Source organism: Lissotriton helveticus, chromosome 1_1, assembly GCF_964261635.1.
Source record: "Lissotriton helveticus chromosome 1_1, aLisHel1.1, whole genome shotgun sequence".
Taxonomy (NCBI): Eukaryota; Metazoa; Chordata; class Amphibia; order Caudata; family Salamandridae; genus Lissotriton; species Lissotriton helveticus.
The window spans coordinates 900,958,045-900,975,359 of NC_136057.1; the positions used below are offsets into that span (position 1 = coordinate 900,958,045).

A 17,315-nucleotide genomic window follows, 5' to 3' on the forward strand; every position below is an offset into this window, starting at 1 on the left:
ACACACACATTTTTACTTAATACAAATGTTTAAATATTTGAGTCAGGAAGCAGTAGCTCATCACCCACTGTGAGAAATTGCCTTCTTTCTTGCATGGTATCCCCCCACTTTTTGCTGAATTGCTGGTGTGCTTTGAGTGTGACCCCACAAACCCACTGCCCTGGCATACATCAGTCACCCCTCTAGCTGGGTGCCCTATGCCAGTGGTGTGGGCACAGGTGCATGAGCCCTGTGCCTCTACAGTACCCAGGGCCATTTCTGGGCACTGTAAGTGCAGTGATGCCATTAAGAGTATATGGGTTCGAGGCATGTGGGCTGCTGAATTCATATCTATAGCATAGATCGCCGCCTAGTGTTAGGTCCGGATGATTGCACATTGTTGTCCTGGAAGAGTCTTCGAAGTATCACGAGATAGGTGGCTCCTCCCCTGGACTACAGTGCGCATGGGCATCGACTCCATCCTTAGATTGTTTTTTTCCGCCATTGGGTTCGGATGTACTTTCGTTATCTCCAGTTCGGAATCGACAAACTTTTTCGAGGCCGAAAGGCCTTTTTCGTACTGTCGGTATTGTTTGCGTTCGGTACCCGGTTCTGTTCAGACTCGCTTCCCGAGTTGGACATCCAGTGAGTCGCGTGACTTCTGTGATCGAGGCCCAGTCGATGCAGCAAGACCTTCGACTACGCAACATGGAACGGAGCCCGTTCAAGAAGTGTCCCGTGTGCGGATCGAAGTACCCACACATCGACGTCCACCCGGTGTGCAACAAGTGCCTGTCGCCGGACCACGATGAAGCCAACTGTATGGCTTGTTCACGGTTTTGTTCGAAGAAGACGATTCGGCTTCGGGGCATGGAGGCCCGGCAGTCTGCCCCGGCACCGGTGGACATCTTCGACAGCGAGGAAGCAGACGAACACGAAGTTCAGCTGCAGATTTCACCTCCGGCGGAGGAAATCGACTACGACTATCAAGTGGATGTCGAAGGCCTAGACGTAGAAGAAGTCGTCGACGAGGTAGGAGACGACAATGAGGCCTATGGGGCCATGGAAGATAGCTCAGCGGAAGAGCTATGCCCCCGTTCGAACACTTACAAAGGCTCGGGTCGAGGAATCGCCACTCGGCCTTACCCAAGACATTCTACCAGGATCCACGGCCCTGCCTCCAGGCCCGGCTACGGACACTTCGGCAGAGCCGCCATTGTCGAAAGTGAAACCGAAAGTGAAACCTTCGGTGTCAACACTGAAAGTGGCTGAAACGCCATCGAAACCGAAGACGTCTGCTCCCCTGTCGACACCCTCGTCTTCCGATGTGTCGGGACAACCCAGGCCGGAGAAAGCTGTCGACCCGGCGAAGTCCAACAAGAGCGTCCAGCCCAAGTTGACCAAGGGCGTCGAGCAGAAGTCCAAGAAGTGCGTCGAGCAAGGGCGTCGAGCCGAAGTCCAAGACGGGCGTCGAGCCAGAGCCAGGCAAAGGCGTCCAGCCGAAGTCCAAGAAGGGCGTCGAGCCGAAGACCAGCAAGGGCGTCGAGCCGAAGACCAGCAAGGGCATCGAGCCGAAGACTGGGGCCCGAAAAAGGTTACCCAGGCCGCCGACACGATAAAGCCTCAGCCGGAACAGCCCAAGTGATCGACGCTAGAGTCTTCACTCGTTGGTGGCCCAAGATCGTCTGTCGTGTCGACGAAGCCGTCCGCTTCCTTCACGAAGCAGGTCTCGGACTCCCTCAAACGTATCAGGGACAAGGCTTTGGCGGAAGACCCCAAGACACCTTCCGCACCGAAGCAGTCAGTCCCCAACTCACACTCATAGACGCCGATCCTCTTCACGTTGCCGCCGAAGGTGGCACCAAAGGCCTTCGCACCACGGTCGGTGCCCGAAGCGAACTTGCAGGGTGCTGCGGGGTCGAAGCCTACTCACCCGGCTGGGGGCTTGAAGCATCGACCACCATTGGTAGAGGATCAGTCGGAGCGTTTCATCGATGCCGACACCGGGAAGCTTACGCTTTACAAGCGGAAAATTACTGCGACGACGCCTTTGGAGTCATACACCATTCCTCTGAAGCGCAAAAAGCCTGCTTCGGATTCACCGGTCTTGGTCGAACCACTGGCTCCTCGGACTCAGAGTTGCCACACCCTCACCAACTTATTCGGATGCTGAGGATGCTGGGGATCAGGACGAGGAATACAGCTTTCCTGCCCACACAGATCCTGATGAACAACAGGACTCATGGGTAGTGGCAGGTGACCAGGGGGATCAGCAACTCGCCCTTGACCCTCAGGTATACAACGTCAAGACCTCTCCCACTGAGGATTCTGCGGCATTCAATGCCTTGATCGAGAGGGCGGCGAAGAACCACGACGTTGAGCTGCATGCTGACCCTGTGGAGGTGGACTTCCTCTTTGACACTTTTTCAACAGCTGAAAAGACTGTGAAAACTCTCCCGATGCTAAAGGGGATCCTGAAACATGCTGTGGACATCTTCAAGGAACCCACGCGGTCCAGGGTAGTCAACCCTAGAATTGAGAAAAAATACCGACCGGCACCTGGCGATCCAACCTACATCAAGGGCCAGTTGCCATTGGACTCCCTGGTCGTTTCTAATGCCCGCAAAAGGGCGAATTCGCAGACCACTGGTGAAGCTCCTCCCCCGGACAAAGAATCCAAAGTGCTGGAGGCATCGGGGGAAAAAGAGTAGCAGCTCAGACGGCCAATATCTGGCGTATCTCTAACACGCAGGCACTCTTGGCTCGGTACGACAGGGCACACTACGACACACTAGAGACCCTGTTGCAACATCTCCCAGACCAATATAAAGAGGCAGCGGAGATGCTTATCCAGGAAGGGAAGATCATCTCCAACGCTTCAATTAAGTGTGCACTAGACGTTGCGGACACTGCAGCCACGGCAATTAACACCAGTGTGATGTTGAGACGTCAGGCATGGCTCAGAATTTCCGGGTTTAAGCCTGAGATCCAAACTACCATCCTCAACCAGCCGGTAAACCCTGACAGATTATTTGGTCCCGAGGTGGATACCACCTTGGAAAAAATAAAGGATACCGAGACTGCTAAGTCCATGGGAGCTCTCCAGTCCCAACAGTTTAGGGGGAGCACTTTTCGTCGCTCAGGCAATAGGGGTGTTTCCAGAGGCCAGATGTCCCAGCAAACACAATTCAATAAAGGTGGGGCGCAATCCTCTTACCCCAAGCAAAGTAGAGGAGGTTATCGGGGCAACAACGCCAAGGGCAGAGGCAGGGGCAACAACAACTCCCGTTCCTCCGCCTCCAACAAACAGTGACGCCCTGTCACTGCCCCCCGACCATTCCACGCCGGTCGGGGGGGGAGACTCCAGCAGTTCCTGCCAGTCGGGAAATCCATCACCACAGACGGGTGGGTCAGGAAACTTATCCAGTTCGGTTATTGTTTGGAGCTCACATCCACTCCACCCAGCATACCACCAAAACACCGTCCTATGTCCACAGAGCATTTGCACTTATTGCAGCAGGAGGTTCTTGTCATGCTGCAAAAAGGCGCTATAGAGCTCGTGCCAGTGGAGGAAGAAGGCACAGGCGTGTACTCCCTGTACTTCTTAATCCCCAAGAAGGACGGGTCCCTCAGGCCTATTCTGGACCTCAGGCCCCTAAACCAGTACATTTTCTCAGAACACTTCCACATGCTAACGCTGCAGCAAGTTCTTCCGTTACTCACTCAGGGGGACTTCCTCGCAACCTTGGACCTCAAGGATGCTTACTTCCACATTCCACTCCATCCATCACACAAGAAATACCTCAGATTCACCATTCAGAATCGGCATTATCAATTCAAGGTCCTTCCTTTCGGAATGACCGCGGCCCCCAGAGTGTTCACCAAATGTCTGGCGACAGTGGCGGCGCACCTCAGGAGACAAAACGTACATGTCTACCCTTACCTGGACGACTGGCTGGTTCAGGCAAAGTCGGCCCAACAGTGCGCCGCCGACATGTCCCACACCATTCACCACCTTCACAGTCTGGGCTTCTCACTGAACTATCCAAAGTCGCACCTTCAGCCGGCCCATGTGCGGCAGTATCTGGGCGCGACGATAGATACCCTGGCGGCCACGGCTCAGCCAACTTCAGCGCGGATCAACAACATCCAGTCGCTAATCCAACAGTTCAGACCGCAACACTCGCTTCCTGCGAGAGTGTTCATGCAGTTGATAGGCATGATGGCCTCCTGCATTTTCATAGTCCCGCACGCGAGGTTACATATGCGTCCGCTCCAAGAATGCTTGGCGCATCAGTGGACTCAGGCTCAGGGGCAGTTAAAAGACCTAGTGTTGGTGACCGGTCGGGCATACAACTCTGCATTGGTGGAATCCACACAACCTTTGCAAGGGCCGACCGTTCCAGGAGCCTGTGCCACAGATTATCCTGACAACGGACGCATCTCTCCAGGGATGGGGAGCTCATGTACTCCACTACACGGTGCAGGGATTATGGACTATGCAGCAAAGGAAGATGCACATCAACTACCTAGAACTGATGGCAATCTTCATGGCGCTGAAAGCATTCAAAGTACATCTGTGCAACAAGGTCGTGTTGATCCGGACGGACAACATGACGGCCATGTACTACATTCAGAAGCAGGGAGGTACACACTCTCCACAGTTGTCTCATCTGGCTCAGAGCATGTGGAAGTGGGCCATTCAGAGGAACATCTTCCTCATGGCGGAACACCTCCCGGGCACAGACAATCAGATGGCGGACCTGCTCAGCAGGTACAGCCACCAAATGCACGAGTGGGAGATGCATCCATCAGTACTCCACCCGTACTTCCAGCAGTGAGGTCATCCAGAGATAGACCTGTTCGCCACGAGGGAAAATGCAAAATGCCAAAGCTTTGCCGCCAGGTTCCCTCACCCACAGTTGCAGGGCAATGCGATATGGATGAACTGGTCAGGCAGATTTGCGTACGCCTTTCCCCCAGCACCTCTCATACCGCTGGTGGCAAGAAAGCTACTGCAACACTCGATGACACTCATCCTGGTTGCTCCTACGTGGGCACGCCAGCCATGGTACACCACGTTTCTAGAACTCTCCGTGGTACCGCATCAACGGCTGCACCTCACGCCCAGGCTTTTGACGCAGAACCATGGCGACATTCAGCATCCAGATCCGCAACAGCTCAATCTGGCGATCTGGCTCCTGAGGTCTTAGAGTTTGGCTACCTTGACTTGCCTCCTGAATGCATGGATATCATTCGGGAGGCGAGGAAGCCCACCACTAGGGCCTGCTATGCAGCGAAATGGAAGCGGTTTGTCATTTACTGTACTGAACACGACATCAACCCGCTAGATGCATCCATTCCCAACATCATCTGTTATTTGTTACATCTTTACAAATGCAATCTAGCATATGCTTCCATTCGGATACACTTATCCGCCATAGCGGCTTATCTCCAAAACAGGCAGCATCTCTCCGTTTTCAGGGTGCCTGCCATTAAAGCCTTCCTAGAAGGGCTGAAGCGGGTCATCCCTCCCAGGACCCCGCCAGCTCCTGTATGGAACCTCAATGTGGTCCTCACCAGGTTGATGGGCCCACCTTTTGAGCCTCTACATTCATGTGAGATTCAGTTCTTAACGTGGAAAGTGGCTTTTCTCATTGCTATTACGTCTCTACGACGTGTTAGTGAGCTGCAGGCGCTCACTGTACAAGAGCCTTTCATATAGATTCACTCAAACAGGGTGGTGCTGCGCACTAACCCTAAATTTCTTCCTAAAGTGGTTTCGCAGTTCCATATCAACCAGACCATTGAACTGCCCGCGTTCTTTCAAAACCCAGAAACAGTGGCCGAAAGAATGCTCCACACTCTTGATGTCAAACGAGCTTTGATGTACTACATCGATAGGACCAAAGACTTTAGGAAAACGCAACAACTCTGTTTCCTTTTCAGCCCAGCACAAAGGCAACCCCATTTCCAAAGCAGGTATAGCCAGGTGGATCATTAAGTGCATTCAGATTTGCTATCACAAGGCTAAGCGCACTTTGACGGTACCTCCCAGAGCCCACTCCACCCGCTAGTTGGGGGCCTCTATGGCTTTCCATGGTAATATCCCTTTGGAAGATATTTGTAGAGCAGCCACATGGTCTACACCACACACATTTACTAAACATTACTGTGTAGATGTGCACTCCAAGCAGCAGGCAGCTGTAGGGCAGGCTGTTCTTAAAACACTTTTTCAGACTTCTGCAGCTGGCACAGGCGGCCGCCGTTAATGGAGGGACTGCTATGTATTCTATGCTATAGATATGAATTCAGCAGCCCACATGCCTTGAACTGAATATGCTACTTACCAGTATGCATCTGTTCTTGGCATGTAGGGCTGCTGACATTCATATCGCCCGCCCTCCTCCCCGGCGCCTGTAGCGGCTGCAGACTTTTTTACACTTACTCTTAGCATGGCCATCGCTTACACTGTTACACTCCATCTTTGCCACAATGGCTAAAAACAATCTGGGGATGGAGTCGATGCCCATGCGCACTGTAGTTCAGGGGAGGAGCCACCTATCTCGTGATACTTCGAAGACTCTTCCAGGACAACAATGTGCAATCATCCGGACCCAACATTAGGCGGCGATCTATGCTATAGATATGAATGTCAGCAGCCCTACATGCCTAGAACAGATGCATACTGGTAAGTAGCATATTCATACGGGGAGGTTGACATCACAAACTCCACAGCACCATAATGGCTACACTGAAGACTGACAAGTTTGATATCAAACTTCTCAGCACATTAAACCCACACTGATGCCAGTGTGGGATTTAACTTAAAATGCACTACAGAGGGCATCTTAGAGATGCCCCCTGAAACCTAACCTACAATCCACGTCTTATCTGCCTAAGCTGCCACACAGCAGACATGTTGCTGGACCCCTGCGTGGAGAGCCCCCCGCTCTCCTGGGCCTGCAACAATGCACATCCTGGGCGCGGTGCGAAGTCTCTTCCCCTAGGATGGGCAGGGGGAAACTTCAAAGGCATGCCACCTTTGTGAGCTTCTCCAGGCCACTTGCTGTACTCAGCAACTGGCCCCCACCGGTTCTGACCCCCACTCTGATGGGAAGACTGGCGGGAAACCCTACGTGAGGAAAGGGGGTGTGCCAACTCCACCCCTCAGGTGGGAGAGGGGAGGTGAAGCAACTCTGGGCATCTTGAGGATGGGGAGCTCTGCCCAATCAGAGAGAGGCTCCTGCCCCCCTCCCACCGGAGAGGAGCAGGATAGGGGCTGTACTCACCCCAGGACAGGGACCTATTGGTCCCTGCCCTCCCCCTACCTGTAATGCCCCTAAATTTAGTATTTAGGGGCACCCTGAACCTTCCGTCCTCCGATCCAGATTTCGAAACAAGAAAAAAGACAAGACGAAGAAGACCTGCCGTGCAGCTGCTAACAAGAGGACGACACCAACTGACTTGGCCCCAGCCCTACAGGCCTGTTGTTCCTTGAACCTGCTCCTGCTAAATCCCGGCGTCAGCAACTTCGAGAACCCCAGAGGATCTGCCTGCCTTGAACTTCTTAGAGACTGGGACTCACATGAGCAGTGGTTCTGCTCAAACCGCAACACCCCTGGTGCCAGCCAGGAACCGCGAATCCAGCCCACTCTGCCGAGCCCGGTCTGGGCTCGGGTGTACAAAGACCCTGAGGACGTCCCCCTGGCGATTGTGACCTGAAATCCAGTGCCCAAGGACCCTCCTCGATGACCCAGACGACGCCTGTAGTCTCACAACATGGGACCCCTCCAACCGCGACTAGCAGAGGGTAAGATTTCCTGACGTCCAAAGACACCCCTGCACCCTGCTCCCCCTGTGCCCAACTCCTGGGTGTCTACCTATCCTCCAAGATCCCAACTTGGAGGATAGGTCGCTCCCGATGAATCTCCGTCCCCGAGCCTGCAGCCTTTGCTCACCTTCCAAGTTCTCCGTTGAATAACATTGAGCGGCCGACATCTCAAAAGCACCCTGCACCCAGCTCCCAGAGTGCCCCTCGCAGTGCAGCCTTGGTCCTCATCTACTTCCCCATTTGCGCTGAGCAAGTGCCCAGGAGCCCAGCTCCCACAGCCGCGTGGCCTGCTTGCCAGCAGCCACCAACCAAAGGCCCCCTTCCTCTTGTTGGATAACATTGGGCCTAACTACCTCTGCACCCGGCTGCCCTGTGCTGCTGTGGGTGTACCAACTGTACCTACCTGACCCTGTGAGACCCCAGAGTCTATACCCAGAACCTTAACTCTGCCAGTCGGGTACTTACCCAAAAGCTGATAACTCACTTTTCTTCCATAGGCTAACGCTGACTGGTTTCACTTAGAAATTCTTCTAAGTGTGGAGTTTTGGAACTTTAAAATATTCATCTGAAATCAGCTGAACAACGAATTCCGATTTACTCACCTGTTATCAGGAGAGAACCCAGTGCTGCGTCTTTCAGCCCCGCATTGACACTGAAAAGTAATTTTAACCGTACTTACCAGTAAGTTGTATTTCCTTCCATAGGAACCCATTATCTGGTTTTCACCCGAAAAGTTTCCGCGTCTATTTTCACAAACTACAAATATTCCTCAAATCGCCTGTATGACTTAAACGCATTCTTTCAACTGTTTACAAGAGATGCACCGGGGCTGGATCCAGGATCCAACCCTGAGTAAGAAAAAGTAATCCTAACACTACTTACCTGCTAAGTGAATTTCCTCCCATAGGATAACATTGATGGTTCCATGTGAAAGTTTCAACTTTTAAAATGCAATAATATTCCTTAAAAATCACTACTGTGACAAACGCTTTTACGTAACGGTTTACAGGACATGTTGCAGGACTGAATCTAGGATCCAGTCCTGAGGTTAGAAAAGTAATCTACAAAGTAATTGCATTTAACTAAAAATTCCCATTGAACAACTGTAACTATTGTAATCAAAAAGTGTATTGCCTATTTGAAAAGTATTTAACTACAGTAACTCATTCTGATAAAGTATACTTTGATACCTTGTTGGTTCTAAAATAAAACAACTATGTATTTTTATACAAACAATTGGCCTAGAGTTCAGTCCTTGAGTGTGAGACCATTTGCTGACTGAGTGTGTACAACAAATGCTTTACACTGTCCTCTGATACTGCCTTACTGCGCGACCAAGTTACCACTTTAGAGAGTAAGGTTATATCTTACTTTAGCCTCTGCCAAACCTCTGGGGACTGTGGACTCCGTACAACACTGTACCTTACTTTGGTCCAGTATATACAGAGCCACTTTCTTACACCCACCCCCTCCCTTATAGGCCATACTCCTCTAAAATCGACTTAGCATAATGGAAATCAAGAATAGGTTCACGGTGCAAGAGTAGAGTTATTTACATATAACAGTAGATGTGCATCATGAAACCATTCTAGATTCACAAGTTTCTGCCCTGCCTGTTAAATAGTGAATTTTAAAATTAATGTGTTAATGTAAGCACAAATAGTTACTTCCACATACATCACTGTCAATGGGAAAATAGGTTTTGAAGATTGTGGTCAGATAGATGGTTATTATTAACTGTCGGGCCCCAAGTCTTTGTAATCCTTCACTTAAGAGCTTGTGCTTCTGTACTTTAATGTAGGGGTGACGGAACGTGTAGGGGTACCTAAAAACTCTGCGAGATTCGCAGAGTTCCGTAGGCGGATTTTGATACGTCCTGCTGCATGTGCTGATTTTAATCGCTTGACTTTATTCCGTGCTGTAAAATCAGTGCGAACTGCACCAAGCAGTGCGCCAGAGAGCGCTGCTTGTTTCTGATGCTCGAGTAGATTTTCGACAGGAGCGACAGCTTTCTTAATGCAAACAATTGTGACCTGCTGTGACCGCCCATGTTGAGAGATCTCACAGGAGGCGTTCTAGCACCCGAAATTCACGCTATGGGACGCAAATTCTCGCTCGCCAACTTAAAATTGGGGAGCCACGCATGAGAATAACCTCTGCCACACGGTGGTTGGCTGAGTTTGTTCTCAAAGCAGAATGCAAAGTGGGCAAAACTCTGAACTCCGCTGGCGGAGTGGAATTATTCACCCACCTCTACTTTTACGCAGACACCGTTGAACGTAATTTTTTTTTCTCTCTGCACTTTCCCTTCGAGTTGGACTGCTTCATTGGCTTCACATAATGTAATACCTTATGACTGTTTGCATAGTGAATCTTGACATTTTGTTCCTTTATTAATCGTGGATGCAATTTTAACTGTACTAAGTGTGGCTAGTTTTCATAAGGTGTCTATCAGACAGGCTTATGACCAGCACTCGAGGAAAAACAAATCTAATTTCATAAAGTCATTTTCAAAAAGGGAGCATCTCTTAAAAAAAATCTATTAAAGGAGAAACAAAACTATATATTAGAAAATCTAATGTGTTTAAAAAAGAAATCTCATTCCTTATTAACATTGAGGATCTCCTTCTACAAAACAAGTACTTGCAACAGTCTCTGTGGCATGATTTATTAGTCCATATCTTGACTACACAATATACAGTGCTCCTTGAAATCAAAAGGATACCAGAAAGATGTTCTTGTTTTGATTTCTTCAAATCATCACAAATCTAAGGACTTCATTTAAATAATCTGGTATTAATACAACTTCGAGTGATTTTTAGATTAAGCAACATGTTTTGCTGCCTTTTGCCACTACTTCAGGACTCTTAAACACAGTACAGGTTCTGATAATGCAGTCCTTTTGTCTTATAATAGGATAATTTAAGAAATATCACACAACCATCAAGAGTAAACAGTATCCCAAATCACCGCAACATTTGCTAGAACTAAAATGGACCGGTAGATGTCAATATGATAGTAAGGGGCTTTGTAACTGCCCTTTTCCATTATACTTTCTTGTCCATTTCATCTCCCTGCTCCTGGTACAATAACTCTCCTCCCTATTCATGTGCATGTCCTGTCTCTGGAGTATTTCTGGTCTTGCCATTTTTTGATTGGATGGTTTGTATCCTTCCATGGCTGAAGTCTGAACTAATTTTCTATTTGCCTATGTGTTTTAGTTAGCTTTTAACATTTCATGGGGCAGAATGTCACCTGCCTTATTTTCCCTTAGTGTGCAGTTTCATTTGCTCTTACTCATCTGCTCTTTCAAATCTGCATCTTGCCCCATCATCCTTAACCCCCGCGTCTTTATCCCATTGTTCCTGATCCCCTGTGGTGCTACAGCTCTCCCTTAGGTGTTTACCCCTTTTCATTGACATCCTTTATTCTACTCTTTCTGACTTACCATCCTCGGGGCTCTTGATCTTCTGTAGTTCCTCACTTGCTCTCATGCCTCCTTCCTCTGAGCCCCCTTGTGCACGTTCCGCTGTGCTCTCCATCCGCCTCCTCAGCTTTCCCAGTGCGCCCACTCTCATAGCTCATTCACTTATTATTGTGCACCAGTCTTGCACACTTTACCCCCAGCTCTGTCGTCATCACCCCATCTTTTCCTGCCTTATCACCCCCCCTGGTCTTGCTCTACAGCACCTTCCTTTCCCATCTCCTTATCAATATATGCTCCCCTCACAGCAGCCTTTTACTTTTCCTCTTGTGAACAGGTTAATGTATGTTTACAAGCTGCAGTGCTACAAATACACCAGGGAAGGCAGTTTAACTGCGAGCATCGTGTCATTTGGCGGGTGAATAGTGGACGACTTATTGCGTTGTGCTGATAGAAAAGTTTTAGCATGCTTCAAATAAAATTCACCATCATTTATTTTAATACAGTCTCTGGTTTCACTATTCAAGAGCATAAGCTGCAAAAACATCATGGCGCTTAGCATTTATAAACACTTGAACCTAATGTGTGCATTTTATAAGCCATGCACAGAGCTTAAATTGGATCCTATTTTTGACCAGGAGTCAAGGTATTTTAGCCAAGGCAAAATGTGTTGTGTGTTATTACTAAATGTAGCATATCACCCTATTTTTGTAGTTAATTCTTGAAATGACTTGCGCAAGTATCCCTTGGACCTTATATTGTGTTGGCCCCTTGTAACAGGAGGATTTTCTGCAGCTGCCTTTGGTTTCAAAGGCTGCTTTGTACGTTTTTAATATCTGTGATGCAAATTTTAATAGGGTAAATCGCTTTGGGTAGTGGCAGTCCCAGCAACCACGTTTTCTGTTTTTAGGATTTCATCTTCAGGTCAGTAAGACATCTGTTTGTCCATAGGTGCTAAGCATTTTGACATTTTCAGTTTACTTTGTCTCTAGGTTCTATTGCGAAAACTAGACTGGTTATGGACATAGTTTTAAATTCCGTTCTCATTTAATGAAAAAACTAATTGAGGGCACAAATACAAGGGCACCCCGAATAAAGGGATCTCAAGAAAAAAAGTATCATATGTTTTTTCTTTTGTTATAACATCTTGCAAAAATGAAAGCAAAATGTTTAAGATGTACTGAAAGATGTTAAAGGCTACTCCTGGACCAGCAGTACCAATGTTGTCTCCACCCCCAAATCAGCTGCAATCTCAGATCATCTAAATGGTGTTAATGATGGTATTTAACCCGTTATGTGCCCAAACCCTACTTTGCAGTTCCTACTTGTTAAATACTCTGTCTCAAAATAAGGAATGTTGTTCATAGCACCAGAAAGGTCTTTCTGATTTTCATAACTTAAAGCTACAGAATTTACTTGCTGAGACCAAAGTTAATCAGTATCTCTAAATGCATGTAAAAACATAGAAAAGAGGACCGAAGAGTTTCGCTTTTTAGCACCATGTTGGGATGGTCTGCTAAGAGTAACTATTTACAACAAGAAGAGTCTAACATTAAAATGTAACCAGTTTTTGTTGGATCAAAACATGAAAACCAACAGTCAAAAATGTAAAGTAAAGTGTTCTGACCAGTATTAACTCATCTTTACAATCAGCAAGACTTTGTCATGTCATGACAACAGCAGGTCTTTCAGTGGTTATGTGGTGGTATTTTTATTTTTGTCCTAATTAGTAGATCCAAGTGCAGTCTTTGTTTTGATAAGAGAAAGACGAAAAGTTGGTAGCATTTGTAGTAAAGAGCTTCATAGTTTACTTTTACAATGCGTCTCAAAAGAACAATCTGCTGTAAATTACATTTCTGGAGAAACACATTGCAGTTCAACTACAGTCAGTCGCTCAAGTATTTCAGCATTGATGATTCCACATACATCTCAAATATGAATTATATTTCAATTTGTACTTATTTGGGTGGAATGTTTAAAAAGCATTGGAGAACAACTCTGGGCCATTTCAACTGAAATATTTGGCTGGAAGTTCAATAAACACCTATGTCAAAAGTATTAGCTCTTAGATTGACAAGCTTTAAAAAAAAATTATTAAACAGCTTGTGTGTTTAATCTGCCCAAAATATGAAGATGGTATGCAAGTGCCCTCATTATTTGTGCCATTAGTCGTACTAGTTCTTATGGACTACTACATTTGTAATAGGTTGTAAAATATTGATGGTGCTTATAGAGCATTCAGGAACCTCTGTTACTAACTTCAAATGAAGAATTTTCCTTTGGCACTTGTGATACCGACCCCATCTTTGTTTGTTTATGGATACTACACCAAAGTTGGAAGTCCACTATTCTGCTTCCACTGCTGTAACAGCCTGATGTCTGGTTCTTGATGGTATATACAGCAAGCTCTTGGTCCTCAAAAATGGAAATTCGCGCATGAGAGAAAGAAGTCTAAACAGAAATATTAAGTGTGAATGTTTGCATAGTTAGGAAAATGGAGAGACTGCAGCAGTTACAATTTTGCACCCTTGTCTTTCAGGGACTGTCCGCAAACTTGTTAGTTAAACATGTACAGAGTGAGAAACTCTTTTGTTAAAGTATGCTCGAGAATACTAATGTATAGTATAATCAGCACTGATTCTATTAATTTTGTAAGCTAAATTGAGAATGGGTATTATTGTATTGTGAAAAGAGTCCACAGTAATTGGGTATTTTTTTGTCCTAGGATTCTGGGTTCACTGCAACGATTCTAAACTCAACATTTGTACCGTGGAAGAGGTGTGCAAAGTTCAAGCCTACATCTTGTTTTACACGCAGAGAATTACTCAGGAAGCGGGACGTTCCTTAAATAAAATCTCGTGTCCAAGCTCACCATCTAGTAACTTTACACTGACAGAAGTACAGTGAGGCATCCGGTGTCGTTTTTATATGGGAAAAGCAAGAGCAGCAAATAACCCAAAGACAGTGTACGTGTACAGTGGAAATAAACGTCTTCTGAATCCTGTGTAAATAGTTTTAAATAGAAGATTTGCAAACAGTATTGTACTTCATATCCTGTGAATTAGTGTACAGTATGTTTGTACATTTTTGTATTAACGAAGTAAGCACTCTTTTTAAATGGTTAGTACAGATTAACATTTGTATATTAGCAGTAGCAACTTTGGAAAATACCTAGAGTGTTTTTTACCAGGCAACTTAAAAACATGTTTTGTTTTTTTAATTCTTACCTCAACTATTTTCAGCTGTCTCGTTTTGATAAAATATTTTAATTGGTTAAGGAAAGGTATAAATCATGTGTCATTTGATACTTATCTTTATATTTAAAACTGGTTTCTTAATGTCACAAACTTAGACTTTTTAGTTCAGGGAGTTACATCCATTTCAAGCGAGCTATTAATGCAGACAGATTCATAACAGCTGAGGCAAACGATTTACAACGATCAGTTTATTTGGGGAGGGAGGGCTGTCCAGGCCAATTTTAATTTTATAATATGAATCTATTTTAATATTTGGTCATATTTCTCTTCCATCTTCCCACTGCAGTTTGAGTCCCTCGTTCTAGCAGACCCAGACCTAAAGCTGTTAATTGAAACACTATTCTTTAAAAATAATTTTATGGCCTGTTTTACCTAACCGTCCGTCACCTATTTTGAGCAGATTCCTTCTCCCTCCATCTACCAGTCACTTCACAATCTCTTCTACTCTTAAGTTTTGCTTTTATTTTGGCTGATAGAACATACTATCCCTGTGATTTAGTCTCTATTGAACCACCAAATACTCTCATACAAGCACCACAAGATTTAAAACCTCAAGCATGTGGCAAAGGCAATTAGCCTTCCTAACATGTCTCTGAATTCTTAACCCAGTACGTTTTTAGGGTTTCCTTTACTGACAATTTACTGTTCCTTAGAGGACCGTGACTCGCACATAGACAGCAGTGAGATGGCTTTTGGATCCAGAAGATTCACTCTGTGACCTTGCATAACCAAAACTTTTTCTATTGTGTTTAGTGGCATCAACTGTGAGTCACAAGAAGCCATGATCAAATAGATTACTCTTCCATGGCTAATTTAAGGATACATACTTATTGTGGTTTGTCCTGTTCAGAGTTCTCCCCCTCGGATCACTCTGTCAATAAAAGTACAAATGATGCTCTGTCTTCCAACAGTTGTTCTTTGGGCTGAATTCTAAGTTTAAGAGTCCTCATTCACAAAAGTAGCATTCTTTGTTGTGAAAGCGAGAGGAGACAACTTAGTCTCCATTGGCTCATAAGATCTGCCAGAAGAAACTATAGACCTTTGGTTTCTTCGTCAAATGAACTATTGAGATAAGAAATGTTACCTCAATGAGATGACATTTTCCTCCTTATCCTGATAAACAAAACTTTTAGGAGCACTTTTTTTTAACCATCTGTTAAACAGCCGTTACTTTGTATTAATACCTGACTTGCTGTTTCTCCGTATGATGTCTCCTCATTGTTAATCTCTGAAATCGGTCCAAATCCAGTTGAGAAACTAAAAGTATAGCAAAAGTAATTTATCTTTGTCAATTCAGTTTCTCTACCCTTGCTCATTCTCCTTTTCAGAGCCTGCTTTGCCATCCCAGTAACATATGTCTGGTCACCAACATTGGCTTAATAGACGGTTGGAACGAATGCAGCGATTGGTGATTTAGTACAATAGGGAAGTGTGCAGTCTGTTGTGCATAGAGAGTTGCAGGTGTGACGGGCTCCAAAATATTTTGGGAGAGCATCTTGAACACCAGCTTATTTCTGTTGGTAGGAGTACTGCCAACTAGGTTGTCCAGTAGGAAGAGTAGGACAGAGTTCTTAAATCCATGGAAGTTGCAGTTTATTAAATGGTGTCCATGAACAACTCAAATCTAATTAGTTGTTTTATCCTTAAAAGTTATTTGGGGGCTCTCAGGGATTATTTGTGGTGGGTAGGGATATTCTTCCTATGGGTATAACGTTTTGTAAAAATGTGGGGTTTCTGTCTGTTTTGAAATCAACACAAGGCCAGCAGTAGATCTATTTTGCGTAACTGTCAGCATGGGCCACGTGCCAAAATGTTATGCCTTCTTGCCTGTCAACTAGTAGATGTACAAAAGCATTTTTAGGAGCAGTGCAAGCAGATTTAAGAAATAATTACATTTTGTGGTATGGAGGATAGACTTCAGATGAAATAAAGTTGGAAGTTCATATTGTTGGAATGTCCAAAGATTGAGTTAAAAGATGTGGAAAGGGAACAGTGACAAGGAATATCTGTGGCTAATCTATTCTCAGTTTAAACCAGCCATCCCATCACAATTTCTGACTTGCCAAATCACAGTATTTTTAATACAAACATCTAGACCTCAGTCTTTGAACATATGTATACGTAAAAAATGAGAATACTAAATGGATCATGTACTCTGAAACAGAACAAACGTTGAGCTTAAGTATTAAGGTTTATCTGTAACCTACAGTTGAATGTTTGCTATTTTTTTGAAACCTATGCAAATTGTTACCTCAGCTGTTAGCTCATACCTCAATAAACCTTTTTATTTCGTATTATAGGTCTGAGTTATTTATTTGAGAAATTGCTATGTTTTTTCACCTTCGTTGCTTAATTGCCACATTTTTATTGTGGAAATTTGTAATCCATTACTCCTATGTTATTTACTTTAAACGTTACTAATGTGAAAGGCCTTCTAAAGGTGGCTGAGGCGAGAAGACCATCCATGGAGCTGATAACTCATATGTAAATGTCATTGAAGGTTCATAACCTAGTCTGCTCTGTTGAAAGGTAAGATGAAGCATTCTCTCAGCTGATTTCTATGTGCAAACGACAGGTTACATATTAGGATTATCATCTAATCTTTCCATGGTGAATAAAATAAATTCATTTGCGGTGAAGAGAACACCCTCATTATTAGTAGGGATGTACATGTGGCTTTCTAACAAAACTATCAGAATACTTGTTGAATTTGTCAGTCGCAGCAGACTCTATTTTAAGTTGGATACATTAGAGCTTATTTTTTTTGCTGGTGACAAAATAATAGCCCACCCTTTAATTCCCCACTTACGTTCACTGCCAG

General features: G+C 45.5%; 1 protein-coding gene across 2 annotated transcripts in view; it reads left to right on the top strand.

Annotated features, from left to right (window-relative positions):
* Positions 1-16,788, top strand: part of USP44 (ubiquitin specific peptidase 44) — a 156,828-nt gene extending 140,040 nt beyond the window's left edge. For both annotated transcript variants that reach the window (XM_078675889.1, XM_078675899.1), the window contains exon 6: positions 13,963-16,788. In XM_078675889.1, coding sequence (XP_078532015.1) covers positions 13,963-14,144 — 182 coding nt within the window. In that variant the 3' untranslated portion in view covers positions 14,145-16,788. The remainder of the gene's footprint in view (positions 1-13,962) is intronic.
* The last annotated feature ends 527 nt before the right edge of the window (positions 16,789-17,315 follow it).